The sequence below is a fragment of the Chrysemys picta genome, chromosome 8 (assembly GCF_011386835.1).
Source record: "Chrysemys picta bellii isolate R12L10 chromosome 8, ASM1138683v2, whole genome shotgun sequence".
In the NCBI taxonomy this organism is placed as follows: Eukaryota; Metazoa; Chordata; order Testudines; family Emydidae; genus Chrysemys; species Chrysemys picta.
Window position 1 is genome coordinate 100,352,900 of NC_088798.1, and position 18,039 is coordinate 100,370,938.

At 46.7% G+C, this 18,039-nt stretch overlaps 1 protein-coding gene and 1 long non-coding RNA gene across 7 annotated transcripts in view; one reads left to right on the forward strand and one right to left on the reverse strand.

The window, feature by feature from the left end:
* The window catches only part of LOC135973197 (uncharacterized), a 133,804-nt gene that overhangs the window by 88,585 nt on the left and 27,180 nt on the right, over positions 1-18,039 (forward strand). The gene's annotated exons all lie outside the window — the stretch shown is intronic.
* Positions 1-18,039, reverse strand: part of TRPC7 (transient receptor potential cation channel subfamily C member 7) — a 205,694-nt gene that overhangs the window by 9,025 nt on the left and 178,630 nt on the right. For all 5 annotated transcript variants that reach the window (XM_065555041.1, XM_065555043.1, XM_065555039.1 and 2 more), the window contains 2 exons: positions 10,337-10,532; positions 2,124-2,345 (listed from right to left, as the gene is read on the reverse strand). In XM_065555041.1, the coding sequence (XP_065411113.1) occupies positions 2,124-2,345; positions 10,337-10,532 (418 nt within the window). The remainder of the gene's footprint in view (positions 1-2,123; positions 2,346-10,336; positions 10,533-18,039) is intronic.

Consider the following 18,039-nt stretch of genomic DNA (forward strand, 5'->3'; position numbering starts at 1 on the left):
GCTGCGCCTCCTCCCCCCCCCCAGCTTACCTGCTGCCTGCTTCAGGCTTCCCGCGAATCAAATGTTCGCGGGAAGCAGGGGAGGGGGCAGAGTTGGGGCGGGGACTTTGGGGAAGGGGTGGAGTTGGGGCAGGGGCATGGGCGGGGCTCGGGTGGGGCCAGGGCCCCGTGGAGTGTCCTCTTTTTGGACACTCAAAATATGGTAACCCTATTACTTCTAATTTTCTTGGCGATCGTGGCTGACTTTTGAAAATAGCTTTTTGAATAAAGAGAAGAGAAAATTACTCGTCAGACCCAATGGATAGTATCAATTAACTCCAATCAGCCGCAGAGACACATTGCAGATTACAACAGCAAGCTCTGTAAAGCCCTCCTCTGCATTCCTCTCCTACATTCTTCCTTGTCCTGGTCTATACTAGGCTTGCTTCAGCTCTTCCTCTTATCTCCACTATCGCTCAGCTTTTCTCTGACCCATTGTCAGTTTCTTCTTTGATAGCTCCTCCTATTCTCCTCCTTTCTGCATATTCCTTTGATCTCAATCTTCGTCTCCTTCCCTCCCAGCTCATTTCTATGTTTCTTTCCTCTTATTTGCCTCTGCTATTTTGCCCACGCAATGAATTTCTTTGGTCCCATCAGGGCAGAGTGGCTGCCTCTCTTCTGCTCTACATCTGTGCTCCACAGAGCCTCCCTTCTCCTCAGCGTATGTCCTGTGAATGGCAGAAGCAGCTGGCAGTTTTCAGTTCACAGGGCCTAAAAATGTGCAGTGACACTGAGAGGAAAATTTAAAAGCATGCCCTGAAGTAACTTAGAACATGCCCCCTGAATATTAACAAGCCCCTGAAGCTCCTGGTGATGCTGTCTCAGAGCAGCACTGCAGCCTCTGTCCCGCGCAGCAACTGTAGCCAAAGACAAAAATCCAACACATTTTTTTAGGTCTCGGTTCCCAAAGTTGTTTTTTGTTTTAAACCCAGCTTGAGCCGAGGAAGCTAAATGAGGGTCAGTGCAGTTTAAACGACGTGGACTCGTCACATGTTTTAATTTTTGCTGAGTTTGATGGTCACGGCAAATCAACTGCAGCTGAATTTTGGATGAAACGCTTTGGGCGTTTTATTCAAAAACGCCAAAGCAACAGAAGTGCTGCAAAGGAAGAGAATACATTTGCCAAGGGTGTTTTGGCATTTTTTTAAATCTGCTTGCTAAGAACAGTTTTGTCCCAATGACATTTCTGCAAATAATATATTTCCACAGGATCAGGTTCTCCCCAATTACACTGACATTTCTTCAGGAGCAATTCTGTTGGAAAGTGTCAGCTTTTTAGGAATGTTTCTTTGTGTGTCTCATATTTTGTCATGCAGAAGCTCATTGTTATGAAGGGAAAACTAACTTGCCTCTCACAAATGTGCCCATTCCAAAGTCAGTGGAATTGTGCTGTCCCAAAGCACACATCTCTTTCAAAAGAATGAACAGGTGGCGGATGAGGCAGGGCCTATCTATTACTGTGTATGATTGTCATTAGGCAGCTGAAAGTGGGGAGGTTGTTAATTGCGGCTTCAAGTTGCTGGGAAAAGTTAATATTCCCTGGTTGGGACCCTGCTTCCAATGATAAAATCAGATGTGGTATTAAATGTTGATTTTTACATAATGACAAAAAATAAAGAGAGAATTTAGGCAATATATAAAGAACAGTTTCAAGAGGCAGCATAGAAACCTGGAGTAGGAGTCAGGAGACCTGCATTCTTCTGCTCCCAGTTCTGCCATTAGCCTGCTTTGTGATTCCTAGGGGAAGTCACTTCACTTGTTCCCCTTCCCAGTCTATTTAGCCCATAAGCTCTTTGGGGTGGAACTGTCTTTCACTAGATGTCTGCACAGTGTCTAACTCAAGGAGGCCACTACCTTGATTAGGGGCTCCAGGTGCTACTGTAATAATAACAATAAATAAGTTAGGAGTAATACTGTACACCAGGTAATACTGTACTACCAATAATAAATAAGTCAGAGTTCAATGCTAAGCAGCTGTTTTTGCTCATCTGTGAACTAAGTAAAAATCCTTCCTTTGATGCCCACGAAGGACATGATGGTCTATTTACATTCAGGATGTTAAAAGAAAAGAAGCACATGACATACCCGTAGCTTGGAATTCAGCATACCCATCTCAAGATCATTTTCACAGTTTTTGGCCTTAGATTTGCAGAGTTTTATGAGGCACATTTTTATTCTCATTATGAGATAATAAAATGATTTAGGGCTTGGCACTAGATTAAAAGGAGCAGGCAGAGTCCTTCCTTCATCAAAGTATGATAACCAGAGCTTGGCACGAGCAAATTTCCACTCCACATCTGCATCCTCCTGCGGTGGGGAAGGGAAAATGAATTGCAGAATTAGTGTTTTGAACGGAATTGAGAAGTATTATTGCACTGGCACTCAGACAGATGCACAAAGGTGACTTACCGGTAGCTGGAAAGGGTATGAACCTTGTCACTGAAGGCCACTCAACAGGAGTGTTTCTGATACAAAAGTCTTGCAGATTTATGACTCCCAAATCCGTTTAACCTCTGTATATTGAAATCTGGGTATTTACTTGTATGCGCCACCTTTTCCAGCTGCTTTCAGTTGGTGCACAGACAATATGCAAGATCATGTTCTGAACGTAGGACCGCCCTCTTTAATTACATATTTTTGGGGTGTACTACCTTTCGTTTCAATGTGGGGAGTCAGGTGGGGCAGGTAAGGACTGAAGTGGTAGGAAAAGGAGTCTAGCCAGCAGTGGCGATACAGCCAAAAAACAAAACCAAACAAAAGAACCCTGAGTCCACTTTCAGAGCTGAGTGAATGATGATGTCAAGAAGCTGCAAAATCTCCTCTGGGCTTCTGGGCAACATACATGGGAGAAGTCAGGGTAGGTCCAGTGCCCCAGGCAGATACCTTTTAGTGCAGTGGGGGAAGCTGGAAGGCACTGACATACCCCCAGTACCGCCATGTTGTGGCGGAAGGAGTGGCTGGGGGTGGGGACATTAATAATCAGTCCTCCGCCAGCTCCTTCCAGAAGTTGCTGCTCCTCGTGTGGAGGAAGGAGACAAGTGAGCCCAGTACCAAGACGGGCCTGTTCCTATCTGTCTGGTGGAGGCCCAGGAGGAATAAAGATTAAATAATTATCCTTTCCAACATGCTTCCTACGCTTTGTCTGCTAAGCCAGGTGCGGTTTCCAAACGTCACGAGTTCCTAGGCTTTCTCTAGAGCAACCTTGCAGTGAGCACGATTTGAACAGAGCAGCTGGTCAAAGACCGCAGAGAGAATGTCAGTCTTGCAGCCGGCTGAATTGACTGTCACATTCCTTCTAGCTTAGGGTTACCATATTTAAGGTTTTAAAAAAGAGGACACTCCACGGGGGCCTGGCCCCACCCCTTCCCCGCCCTGGCCACGCCCCAACTCCACCCTTTCCTCAAAGTCCCCAGCCCAACTCCACCCCTTCCCTGCCCCAACTCCACCCTCTCCCTTGAACGCCCCGCATTCCCCCTCCTCCCTCCCAGCCACGTGAAACAGCTGCCCGAGTGCTACCGGCTTCATGGTTTGCCGGACAGCCCCCAGTCCTCCAGACCCTGCGCCCCCGGCCGGGCACTTCCCCAGCGCAGCCAGAGCCTGGGAGGGGAAGCGCCCAGCTGTGGGCGCAGGGTCTGGGGGTCTGGGGCTGCCCGGCAAACGGTGAAGCCGGTAGTGCTCGGGCAGCTCCACTCTTCAGCTGCACACAGCTGAGGTGTCTGGGGGGAGCTGCAGGCGGATTCCCCCACAGCGACGGCTGCTGCTCCCCCCAGACACCTCAGATCTGTGCAGCTCAAGCGCCGAGCTGCCTGAGCACTACCGGCTTCACGGTTTGCCGGGCAGCCTCCAGACCCTGCGCCGCTGGCCGGGCGCTTCCCCTCCCAGGCTCCAGCTGCACTGGGGAAGCGCCCAGCCGGGGGCGCAGTGGGTCTGGAGGTCTGGGGGCTGCTCGGCAAACCGTGAAGCCGGTAGCGCTTGGGCAGCTCGGCTCTTCATCTACCCAGAGCTGAGGTGTCGGGGGGGGAGCAGCCGCCGCCGCCACCGCAGCGGGGAATCCGCCTGCAGCTCGCAGCCTGCTGGAGCTGCTCAGGTAAGCAGGGGACTGGGGCAGGGATGCCGGCATTTTCCTGGACATGTTCGGCTTTTTGGCAATTCCCCCCGGACGGGGATTTGAGGACCAAAAAGCCGGACATGTCCAGGAAAATCCGGACGTATGGTAACCCTATTCTAGCTTGGATAATGGACAAGTGACTAGAGGTGCCAATTAGGAATGGGACCACCTGTCCTTCTTTCCTTCTCCACCTGTCAAACATCCTGGGTTTGAACTTGAACTCCAAAGTTAATGAGTTCACAAGCCCCCTAAGAAGGGACTGCAAAAAAACCGTAGGAGAATGGCAGATAGAGAGAGAGAACGAAACCTCGTGGGGAAAAAAGCAGGTGAAGAGCAGAGGAAAATGAGACTCTGATAGGAAGCACAGATGACCAACAAAGTGCAACAGCTTTTAAAGGCTTCTTCCCTATGGTGTCATTGCCACACACTGACACAGGGACTAGACCAGGAGTCGTTCTCAGGTTCGGCCGATCGCAGCTCCCACTGGCCGCGGTTCGCCGCTCCACGCCAATGGGGGCTGCGAGAAGCCGTGGCCAGCACATCCCTCGGCCCGCGCTGCTTCCCACAGTCCCCATTGGCCTGGAGCAGTGAACCACGGCCAGTGGGAGCCGCAATCAGCCGAACCTGCAGAAGCGGCAGGTAAACAAACTGGCCCGGTCCGCCAGGGTGCTTACCCTGGCGAGCCGCGTGCCAAAGGTTGCCGACCCCTGGACTAGACCATGGGCAAGTCAGTAGTGGCTGGACTTCTTGGACCAGTTGCATCAGGTGGCTAGATTTGCTTTCAACCTCTAGCACATCACTGTACTTGAGGTTCAAATGGCACCCCCAAATTCTGTAGCAAGTGACCTGAAAAGGAGCTTGCCTTGGGCAAGCCCAGAGGGGCTGTGCTAAGTAAAGAGCTGCTCTTTGCAGATTTTAAGAGTGACTATGACAAACGTGATGATACTGTAGTACAAAGGAACCCAAATCAGGGCTGCCCAAGGGGGGAGGAGGGAAGGGTGGTTTGCTCTAGGCCCCCCCAAATGATGGAGGGGCAGCTGGGGCAAATTTGAATGAGTCGTGTAGCAACCTGTTGCACAGGGTGACAGCGCCACTCCGGTTTGACACTTGCCAGCCAGACTACGTGGCAGGCCAAGACCCCGGAGGTAGGAGTGAGGTCAGGGATAATGCTCCCATCGGCACAGGCAGAGGAGGGACTGGAAGCAATCCCTTAGCTGCACACAGGGCAGAGCCACCCTATCCCTGCAGGGAGGGCAGAGACCCCACAGGCCTGGGCCATCTCTGACGCTCCCCCTCCCCCCATTCTTAAACTCTCATCTCCATGGTCATTTTTTGAAGGATGGGCGGGGTTCAGTTTTAGATTTTGCTCCCAGGCCCTCAAAATCTCCATGTGGCCCTGCCCCAAATCGCCATGTTTGTGTGGATTAGGAATTCCACCAGGTGGCAGAGAGAGTCTGAGATGTGAAGTACCCCCCGGTCCTTTTATTTGCTGTGCTGAACATGGCCCTGTTTCTTCGGATGGCAAAGAAACACATACAAAAAATGTGTCTGATATTTGGGCCTCGCTGATAAATAGAGTTATCTAAGGATATATTTTCAATGCAAAGCACGGGGAAGTGGGTATGTAATTTCCATTCAAAATAAACTGTGTGTCAAGTTAATCACAGCAATATTTAACTCCTAGGTAACGGTTATCATCTGATTCACTAAAATATTCTGAACAGCAGCTTGGGCCACTTATCTCTTCTGATAATTGAAAACTATAAGAAAATACCAGCTGATTTCCTTGTTTGTCCTATTTGTATTCATCATCATTACATCTTGGTTCTCCATCAGTCAGCACGTCACATAAGCAAGTTCACTTCTCAGTTAAGATGATTCACCATTATTAGATTGTCAAGGTGAGCCAAGACACCAAGAACATTTCTGAAGATAAATGTAAGGTCAGTGCAGTCTTTATTGATCCGAGTGGCATTTATGATTTTACTCAGTACTTGTATGGTCTGACCCTTATTTCAAGATTGTTTACTGGGTGACAAAAAACTGGGTTACAGCTGTTTTCATTGTGGTATATATAGAAGCCAGTAGCATCAATGGGAAAATAGGTTTGCCAGTAATCTGTACTCACTTCTGTACTATGGTAAAATGTATAATGCAACTCGCTCATCAGGACACATCTCTGATGATGCCCCTGTGTTTGGCAGCCTGTCAGAAATGGGCATATTACAAAATGGAGGCCTTGGGCCAAATTCTGCCCTTGCTTATGAAGACGCAACTTCATTGACTTCAATGGAGCAGTGCTCCCTTTGCCCCATTTAGCCCCTATTGACTTACTCCTGAGGGAATTCTGCACGAATGCAGAAGTATTGGAGAAAATATAGGGCCACGTTGTCTGTGCCAAAAAATTAATTATGGGCACAATATTTTAAAATTCTGGAAATTTTATTTGTCAATAAATAAATGTGGCTCCAGAATGGCAGTGGGGAGCATGGGCCACTGGCTGCATTGAGGTGGGAGATCACCCTGCAGCCCCCACCTCCCGCGGTACAGAGACTTGGCAGTGAGGTTACGCCGGACCCTGACACAGAGCAAGGGCTGGGCCTGCCCCATTGCACCAGGTACAGCTGGGGGTGGGCAGGTTCAGCCCAACAGGATCGAAGGGTGGAGGGGCTTAGTGTGTGGGGATCCAGGTGTGGGGTGAGAGGTTTCTGTGTGGGGCAATCTGGGTGCAGGAGGCTCCATGGGAGATCTGGATGCACAGGGGCTCGTTGGGGTGTTCTGGATGCAGGGGCAATGGGACTCTGTAGGGGTTCCAGGTGAAGGTGGTTGCGGCTTGGGGAGTGGGGCTTGATGGGGTGGGGGTCCAGCTGGTTGGGGATCAGTGGGGTGGGGGTGTGGGTGTAGGGTGACCAGATGAGATGAAGAAAATATCAGGACACCGGCGGGAGGAGGGGGACAAAAAAAAAAAAAAAAAGCACCGAGTGCTGCTGGCGGCACAAAATATCGGGAGAAATAGCTCAAAATCGGGATGGTGCCGATTTTATCGGGACGTCTGGTCACCCTACCTGGGTGTGAGGGGGTAGGGCTTGTCAGGGTGAGGGTTCGATAGGCCTGCTTAATGGGGGGAGCCCCAGCTCCTGCTGAGGGGATGCTGCATGCTGGACTCCTGCTTCCCCCCAGGATTCCCCTACCCTCTTTTCTTCTCCATTCCCCTCCCTTCACTCCCACATTCCCCTCCCCCTGCCCTATTCCATCCCCTTCCTTCCCCACTGCCTCTTCCCTCCACCCCCTCACCCCCCTTCCCTCATTTCCCCCACCTCTCCTTACCCAGCCCCACTGCAGGCACTCACTGTTGCACAGAATAGAAAACAGGAAGGCTCCCAGCACACAGAAGGGGAGCAGGACTGGCACTAGGACCCAGGAGGCAGCGTTCAGCTGCAGAGTCAGCAGCGCAGAGACACAGCCTTCTTCAGCTGGGCAGCTCTGCGCTTGCAGAAATGATGGGGGGCAGTGGCACCAGGGCCGGCGCTTCCATTTAGGCGACCTAGGCGGTTGCCTAGGACACCAGGATTTGGGGAGGCGGCATTTTGCCGCCCTTGGCAGCAATTTGGCGGCGGGGGGGTCCTTCCGTGCTCCAGGTCTTCGGCGGCAATTCTGAGGCGGGTCCTTCACTCGCTCCGGGACCCGCCGCCAAAGTGCCCCGAAGACCGGGAGCGCAGAAGGACCCCCCCCGCCGCAGAATTGCCGCCGCCGACCGGGAGCGCGGAAGGACCCCCGCCTAGGGCACCAAAAACCCTGGCGCCGTTCCTGAGTGGCACATAACCCCGTGTGTCATCCCCCCCCCATGCATCACCCCCCCTCCCCCCCCCCCAAAAAAAAAAAACCTGTGCCCATGGTCATCCCCTGCACGGCTTCCCTGCAGTTTTCTGCAGGGAAATCTGCAGCTATTACAAATACTGATTATGACTCTCCCACACTATTTCCAATCATATTCTGAAATACTCCATAAGTGGTACACTAAAACTAATTCTGGTGTTTGTACACAGAGAATATTCAATGCTCATAAATTGGTACACACTTCCAGACCACAAGGTGCAGAGCAAACCCACCAGTTACTATCTCTGAACTTTCATTATACTCGTATTCTGAGCCAAATGCAAAACTAATATGGCCTAGTAATTCCTAGCCTACAAACAGCTGCTCTCTTTCCCCCGGCTATATAAGTACTTATATTAACAACGCCACGCAAATATTATATTCTAACAAAAAGCAAATGTAATATTCATGCATGATTTCATTTCTTCCCTTTTTCAATACGGAGTCAACTAAAAAGTTACTCATGCTCCCTAATAAAGACTCCCTTCTGAAAGAGCCCCTGCTTGAACCTTGCTTAGATGCAAAATTATTCTTTTTAGCTAAACAGCTCTGTCCTAGACTTATACCCTGGGCGTTGAATGCGTTGTTTGCCTTATCTACCTGGGCTTGCACTATTAATGACTGTTCCCAACTCTATGGGACCTAATGTTCAAAAGTGTGGGTGCAAAACTACACATGCTTAGTTTAGGGGTGTATAAACAGTTATGCATGCATGCAAACCACGTTTGCACGGACATGTGTGCACACAAACCAGGGCTTCTATGTGTGCATTGAGGTATTTGTGTGCCTAAACTGAATAAATGAAAACAGCATGCACGCACTTTGGAAGAGCCTTTCCATGAAATGTTTAGCCTAGAGCTCGGACTTTGTTGTGCAGCACAGATAGCTTTACATGAGGGGTTTTTGGTTTGTTCTCTTTATTCGATAGTAGCAACCTTAGAAATATTGATGCTGGAGAGCACGTCTTCCTGCAATTAAGAAGCTGTAAGATGGCACTGCAAAAACGGTGGGAAGAGTTTCCTCCAAGTAAAATAGGAGGTTGAGGCCCTTTGAAAGTAAGTCTCATCTCAGAGGAAGAGAAACTAACTGAGAAGCTTGATCTTAAATGTTAAGGATCTCTTGGGGAATACGACTGTGCCTTCTGAATGCAGGGAAAGCTTCTTGGGTAGGCTCTATGTAAGTGTTTGCTGACATTCGTCCTGATTGCAGCAGACATAAGACGCAGGGGTATATTTTCAGCTCTGGTCTTTTGCAGAGCTGGGTTCTGAGTTTAGATCAGAACAGCTAATTAATACAAATCCAACTGTAGGAATTTGACATTGAAGAAACTGGGACAAGAAAGAGGTGAATCAGCCCTGACAACAGTGTCCAATATTAATAACTTCCCCTGCTTTATTTATATTAGCAGAAAGTTTTTTCTCCAAAGTATGTAGCAAATCCAACCTGCTAATATGAACAATACAGGGCACAGTTCACTGAATCCTGGATATACATTTCTGCAACTATTCATTCAGATTCTCTAATGAGTCAGCCTCTGCTCTTCGTGGCCCTTTCGTGTTTGCATCCTACAAACATTCTTGTAACAGAGGTTTACTTGCACAAATGTTCATGGAGAATGAATTTCAAAGCTGCCATGCCTGAGTTTGGGGAATCCATTTAATCTAATCTATTTTTGTGAATCTAACCTAGATAGTGAATGCTCACAAAGAACTGTTCATGCGTTTGAAAAAAATCAAGAACTGCTTTCATATAATGAATAAATCTAAGGAAATTGTGATCTGCTCAGAGATATTCTACAAACAAAAGGAAGATAAATTTGTTGTATACATGATTCACTGTGAATTATTTGCTTAGGTCTAATTCGGGGATAGAGACTTTTCAGTCACCATAGAATTTTACAATAAATTGCTTGTGTCACACTATAGGCTGGTCCACATTAACCCCCCACTTCGAACTAAGATACGCAACTTTAACTACGTTATTCACGTAGCTGAAGTCGAACTATCTTAGTTCGAACTTACCGCAGGTCCACAGGCGGCAGGCAGGCTCCCCCGTCCACTCTGCATACTCCTCTCGCTGAGCAGGAGTACCGGTGTCGACAGCGAGCACTTCCAGGATCGATCCGGAATCGATTTATCATGTCTAGACAAGACGCGATAAATCGATCCCAGAAGATCGATTGCTTACCGCCAGACCCGGAGGTAAGTATAGACGTACCCTATGACATCTTATATAGTACATCCTGTAATGTCCTTGTTTTATAACATATAACAGTAAATTAAAAGTATACATATATTCTGTAATCAAATCTTACCTCAATTTCCTGATAGGAGTTGTTGATCATGGCTATTAACATATTGAGCAGCACCACCACCATGGTAACATTATAAACTCCATAGAGTACATATCCAATATTCTCAATGAACTTATGATCATACTTCAGCACCACTGATATCACTTCAGACAAGCCAAATATTGACCAGAATAAGGTTTTAAAACTTTCTTCTACCCTAAAAACAAAACAAACAATTATTTCACATTGTCATCTCCAGATTGGCAAGACGAGACGTTACTAATAAAAACGGCACTTGGCCAGAGTAAATATGATGTCTCTGTGCAATCAGTGCAGGCAATGATCAATCACCCTGTGGACTGCCAAGTCATATTTCCTGAACTGATAACAATATGTGACATCCCAAACAAATCATAAAACAATACCACCTCTGTATCTGCCCCATCTGCTTTTTCCCAACCTCATTAACTATGAGCTAGATTGTAACTTGAACTCTGTATCCCTGGAGTAGGGTGACCAGATGTCCCGATTTTATAGGGACAGTCCTGAGTTTTGGGTCTTTTTCTTATATAGGGTCCTATTACCCCCACCCCCCACCCTCTGTCCCGATTTTTCACATTTGCTGTTTGGTCACCTTACCCTGGAGAGGTAGTAAGAACCCCTACAAGGGCTAACTGGAACTTCAGACCTAGCTGCAGGGCTAAGTAGGGATGCTCATCTCATCCATGTATGTCCTCCCTGAAGCAGGTGGGCAGGGAACGGTTAGGGTGGGAATAGGGAGTGGCTGGACTGTGGCAGAGAATGGGCAGAGCCTTGGTTCCATCCCCCTACTGGCTGGACTTCTAGAGTTCAAAGAGAGAATCTGTGGAGAGGCATTGTGGGTGGAAGGGAATTTGGAGGCAAAGGGCCAAGAGAGTTTTTCCAGCCAGTGGTTTCCAGGGCGTGTTTGAAAGTGGAGGAGATGGAGCCGGAGGAAAGGGAGAGGTTAAAGAATAGGGAGAAGAAAGGAGATAAAACAGTGCCAGAGAGGGGAAGATCTGGGAAGGGTGGAGTCAAGGTGGTAGGTCAGGAGGAGGGAGATGTGTGACTCAGAGAAGGGTGAAGCATAAAATATGGAAGGGAATATGAATGGCTCAAAGAGGAAAGGGGAGGACAGTGAGAGATCCTGGTACAGGAACCACACTTTGCCTTTGAAGAAATCTCCTTGGCTCTTTATTCAAAGGCAAAATGACCAGGACTGACCAGTACCCATCTGATAATAATTCAAACTATCCATTGACTTTCAGTGAATACACTCCTTTATAAAACATTATGGCCTTTACAATTGAGACTGATGAAACGTTTCATATTTCTACGGCAGCTTAACCCTGAGAAATCACTTTATGAAGCAGATTATAGACTCACCACAAATTACCCTCAGAAAATAATAAGCTTTTACATGAACTTCAGTGTCAATTACACCTGGCATAGCAGGAAAAGGAATTAATTACTATCATTTAAAGTAGAGCAAAGACCACTGGTCAGTTGCATTATGTACCACTGCAACAACTAAGTATTATCGGTATCACAGCCCATTATACGATCTCCTTCCACTTGAGTACAGCAGTAGGGAATTTATTAACTTTACGGGGGATGTTCTTTGTGGGAATAACTCCACTGGCTTCAGTGGTGCTGCACAAACAGAGAAGTTGGACCTTTGAGTTTCAAAGAGATGTTACATGGGATTAGAACCTCAATGAGCACATGCCTTCCTATTTTTCTGCCATGTTACCCAAAAATTCAGGTTGCCTATCAATATATTACCCACCCCTTTCATTTATACTAAATGAAACCTAGAAATGATCAGAGGTTTTCTCACTTCAGGCACATGTTGGACGGAGTTTATGATTTCTGAGTACAGTAGTTGGAACATCTTTCCAAGTTACCAAGCTATGGCACTTTTCCATATGGCAGACATTTCCTCTTGTTTTAATACTCCCATTTTTGTTCTTTGCATTGATCTACCATGATAACTGCCATCCATATGATGGAGTACTTAAATAATAGAATCCGGCCAATGCTTATTCCATTAAATATTGCACTTTCCAGTTAAATTGCATTTATAGAGCCTAATACTCTGGCTTAGAAGCCTGTCATCTAAGTCACTTATCCAACTAATAAAAGACTGTAACCACCAACTTTGATCCTTGCAGCAACCTGCAATTAAACTTCTTTTTTAATTTGGAAAGGTTCCACTTGTTTTCTACCCTGCAGGCAATTTTTAATATAATGTGTCAACTCTGCTCCTTTTCCACAACTTTAGCATTAACCTCTGTGCTGGAACGTTGCCATGTTCTCTTCGAAAACGTAATTATTGGCTGTATGTGGCTGTGGAAGTACAAAAGATTCATGAAGAATTCTAGCAAATTAGTTATAGAAACAGAGCGTTCCTTTTCTGAGATGGTGAAAGATTGACCTAACAAAATTTGTGCATTTCCTAATTATCCTCCATAACCATCCTCAGCAAAACGTCAATATCCAAGGACTTGTCTCTGATGTGAGAAAACTATAAGCCTGGTGCATCCCAAATGTGGATCCACTGTTTCACTGTGGAGATGGGCCTGAGTCCCTCAGACTGGATTTCAATCCAGATCCAACTTTCCCTGGTGTTCAGGAATGCTTAGATGTGGGGGGGTTAGTTTGCCCTGTTGTACAGAAAGGAGCAGTGACGTGCTGGTGAGGGTTGTGAGAGGTTCCCAAGAGGTCCTTATTAATCCATCGTTACATTTAAGAAAAGACTGCAATAACGCCTCCATCTGTCATTTCAGGGTGCTGCCTAATTGTATGGTTCCTCGGCCTTAGCATAACATAAGGTGAATGTTATTTTTATCAGTGCCCGTAGTTAAAATATTGGCAGCAAGTCACTGGAAAAGAGAAGTGAGGACCCAGATTCCGAATATCGCTGAAGTTCAGGTGTGTTTAGATCCAGGGTTTTGGTCCAGGTTTATGTTTTCATTTGTCATGGATTCTTTCATTCTTTCTTTCACACTGTATGTTCTAAGGCCCTCTTGTTATGGGGCCTACATCTTGGGAGAGATTCAGGGCTGAAGGAAGCAGATCCAACATAGGGCAAATCATTAGTGCAGTTGATCACCTCAGCTGAGCTAGTAATAATGGAGCAGAAGCTGGCGGATGGTGTGTGTGTGGGTGGGTGGGTGTGTGTTTGCGCAAGTATAGGCGGCACTAAACTTGAGAGAGTTCTTGCAACCTCCTTCAAAGCAAAAGCACTGAGTGTGGCACAGCTCTGGAAGCACCGTTCCCGTCACACTGCACCAAGGCTCTCTGTGCTTCTGGATTAATGTCTAGCTCACTTGCCATGATAAAAACATTTTCGAACTCATGAGTAATACTGACTGGAGTCATTCTACTTACAAAGCCTGGCAGAAGCACCCCTGACTTCTGTAATCTAGCTGCACAACTGTCCCCCAAAAGTACTAGAATTGGGAGACTCTCGTTTATTTCTCTGCTCTGCCACAGACTTCGTGTGACCTTGGGAAATGCACTTACGGCCAGATTTTCAAAGGTATTTAGGTGCCTAAAGACTCAGATTGATGCCCACTGGGATTTTCACAAAGTGCATAAGTAGTTGGGCTCCTAACTTCCACTGATTTTACCATTTTGAATCTGAACCTATTGAAATCAATGGGAGTTGGAAGCCTAATCTGTTTAGCCACTTTTGAAAATCCCACTAGGTGTCTGCCTGCATCTTCAGGCACCAACACTTTGAAAATCTGGCCCTTAGTCATTTTGTGCCTCAGTTCCCCATCTATAAAATAGGTGCTCCCCTACCTCACGGGATAAATACATGATAAATACATCTTTATTAATGATCTGGAGGATGGTGTGGACTGCACTCTCAGCAAGTTTGCAGATGACACTAAACTGGGAGGCGTGGTAGATACACTGGAGGGTAGGGATCGGATTCAGAGGGACCTAGACAAATTAGAGGATTGGGCCAAAAAAAACCTGATGAGGTTCAACAAGGACAAGTGCAGAGTCCTGCACTTAGGACAGAAGAATCCTATGCACTGCTACAGACTAGGGACCGAATGGCTAGGTAGCAGTTCTGCAGAAAAGGACCTAGGGGTCACAGTGGATGAGAAGCTGGATGAGAGTCAACAGTGTGCTCTTGTTGCCAAGAAGGCTAACGGCATTTTGGGCTGTATAAGTATCCAGCAGATGGAGGAACGTGATTGTTCCCCTTTATTCGACATTGGTGAGGCCTCATCTGGAGTACTGTGTCCAGTTTTGGGCCCCACACTACAAGAAGGATGTGGAAAAATTGGAAAGAGTCCAGCGGAGGGCAACAAAAATGATTAGGGGTCTGGAGCACATGACTTACGAGGAGAGGCTGAGGAAACTGGGATTGTTTAGTCTCCAGAAGAGAAGAATGAGGGGGGGATTTGATAGCTGCTTTCAACTACCTGAAGGGGGGTTCCAAAGAGGATGGAGCTCGGCTGTTCTCAGTGGTGGCAGATGACAGAACAAGGAGCAATGTTCTCAAGTTGCAGTGGGGGAGGTCTAGGTTGGATATTAGGAAATGCTATTTCACTAGGAGGGTGGTGAAGCACTGCAATGCGTTACCCAGGGAGGTGGTGGAATCTCCTTCCTTGGAGGTTTTTAAGGCCCGGCTTGACAAAGCCCTGGCTGGGATGATTTAGTTGGGAATTTGAGCAGGAGGTTGGACTAGATGACCTCCTGAGGTCCCTTCCAACCCTGATATTCTATGATTCTATGAGAAATCTGATGCGCTCAGATACTATGATACTATAGGATGGTATTTTAAAGTTTTAATTATACACTAGTTAAGATCCAACTCTGGTTTATGTCTTTGATACATGGGTTGAAACACAAGTTCTTTCCTGTCAGTAGCTGAAAGTGTTAAAAGAAGCAATGTAGAGACTATTTAAAGAAGAGTTTTAATCAATATCTAAAGTAAAACACAATAATACTCTGACTTTCTATATTGCCTTTGATCAGTGATCTGAATATGCTTCACCGACAGTAACTAACAAAGTCCAAGATCCCCACCCCTGTGAGGGAGTAGGTGTTTTGTCCTTCTTACAGATGGGCAAACTAAAGGACAGAGAAATCTAGTGATTTATTCAAATGTACATGGTGAGTCATGGACTGAAGCAGAATCTGAAACCTAGAGAGAGCTGGTTTCCTGTCTTTTGCTGTAATGACTATACATCACTATATAATCTCCCCTGTTTTAATGCGTTTCAATATATACTTCAATGCACAGGGGTTATTTTCCCCTCAGTGCACACATTATTCCCATGAAAGCTAAATAGAATTTTATGCTTTTGCATCAAGGAGAGACTAAAATCCATAGAATATGTGAGATTAGTTGCATGCTGACTTTGATTAAGCATTATTGTTCTTTCCATCAGAGGGGTTCCTCACCAGTCCATGATATCATATAAATCTCTTTTGTAGTATTCCTCTTCTGGTTAAGAAAGCTCAAGGCATCCTTTCAGACTGAGCTCTTCCCCATGAGTAGGAAGTGCTTAGCTCCTCCAACATGAAATACAGTCAATATTATATAAAATGTAGCATTTTAATGAAGGGAAATGAAAAGAAAAGTCTCCCAGTAATGATGAAACTGAATGAACTGGATGAATTGAATTTCTCTTTAGGAGGTGGGGGCAGTGCCGGTGCAACCTATTAGGCGACCTAGGCGATTGCCTAGAGCACTAGCATTTGGGGGACGGCATTTTCTTCGGCGGCGACCGCAGTGGCTGGATCTTCGGCCGCCCCAGTCGTCGGCGGCATTTAGGCGGAGGGAGCTGGGGCAGGGGGGCGCGGGGAGGGCTGCCTGCAGCAAGTAGGGGGGGGGGGGGCAGCATGCAGGGGAACTCCCCGCCCCAGCTCACCTCTGCTCCGCCTCCTCCCCTGAGCACGCCGCCCCACTTTGCTTCTCTCCCTCCCAGGCTTGCGGCGCCAAACAGCTGATTGGCGCCCGCAAGCCTGGGAGGCGGGAGAAGTGGAGCAGCGACGGCGTGCTCGGGGAGGAGGCGGAGCAGAGGTGAGCTGTGATGGGGAGCTGCCACACCGTTCCCTGGGCGGGGGGGGGGAGCTGCTACGGGAGGGTCCCTCAGGGTGGAGGGGGGGTGGGGAGCTGCCGCAGGGTTGGGGGGAGCAGAGCAGAGGTGAGCTGGGGTGGGGAGCTGCCGCACGGCTCCCCGGGGGGGGGGGGGAGCTGCCACGGGGGAGGCGCCTCAGGGTGGAAGGGAGGTAGGGAGCTGCCGCAGGGCTCGGGGGGAGGGAGGGGAGGGCGCAAGGTGGAAGTTTCACCTAGGGCGTGAAACCTCCTTGCACCGGCCCTGGCTGGGGGGCTTCAACCTGATTTGTGATGCAGAACGCAGTATGAATGCAATCAGTCCTGCTTCCATTTCAATTTTGTTTCTATAGCATGATCTCAATTATGGACTGTTTCAACAACTGTGTTCTGCATACAACATAAAAAATGAACAGATAAACATAACTATGATCTGTAGCAACTGCAATGAAAATTCTGAAAGGGGAAAAAATTAAGCGTTTTTAAAAAATATTTTGCAATTATACAGTTAGCTAAACAGACTCTGTATTTAGCAGTCTAAAATGAAGCAGGAGTAGCATACACTTTGTTCCTTCTGCAAAAGGAATATGCACATTTCAGAGACAATAGCACCCTTTGTATGCTACCTAGTGGTTTAGTATGCACTGTTCTTTAGAGTACAAGACCAACAAAACTGAACATGTAATGTGAAAAGTGCAGTACCACACAAGAAGATGAGTACTGAAGTGACTCTGGATAGTCACTAACTACAATAATTAGTAGAGCTAAGCAAATAATTCATAGTCCTCTTTTTGACAAATTTAATTTCTTTTTGACGCTTACAAATTGCCCATGAGAAGCTTATCATTTTCTCAAGTGTATGCATCATTCATTGAGTAATGTCACTGAATAGTTCTTAATAGATCTGTTAAGCAATGCATTGTGGATATCCAATATTCAGCCTGTGTAGGGACCACAATCCAACTCCCATTGAATTATTATTACTATTACAGTCACAGACTAGGATCCCATTGTGCTAGGTCCCATACAAACAGAGAACAAAAAGACAGAGAAATAGGTTAGTTTTGATTTGATCTGCAGACCATGTGGTACTTTTTCTATTTCATGACTGGGTGAACATATCCCTTAGGCTCAGTTTCCAGTGCAAGCAATTGCATTTTCCAGTTCAAAATTTGCTTTCTGTAAATTTTCTATGATCTTCACTTAAAATCCTCAATTTTCACAAACATTCCTACCAGTAAATGCATTTGAAGAAATCTTTGCACAACAACCACACAAGGGTTATGAACACAGCAAAAGAAAGAACTTGTTTTTGTTTTTCCCACGTGAATTTTCACAGAAGCTGTTTAAAGTAGTTGCCCAACTGCAATAATTTGTTCCTCCTTCTCTTCATGAGACAGTTAGTGCCATTTGTGAATACCCACCATATTCTGCAGCAGAACTCACTGACAGCTCAGTAAAATATTGAAGGTATGATACATGGTTGCCCATATGCTAATGTATTCTTGATATGTGTAAATTAACAACATATGTTTATGACTAAACACCATAAGATTTCCAGCTTTGTGAAAGTGTCTGAGAATGGTCTAAAATGAATGTTAATCCCTGAGCTGTACGGTAT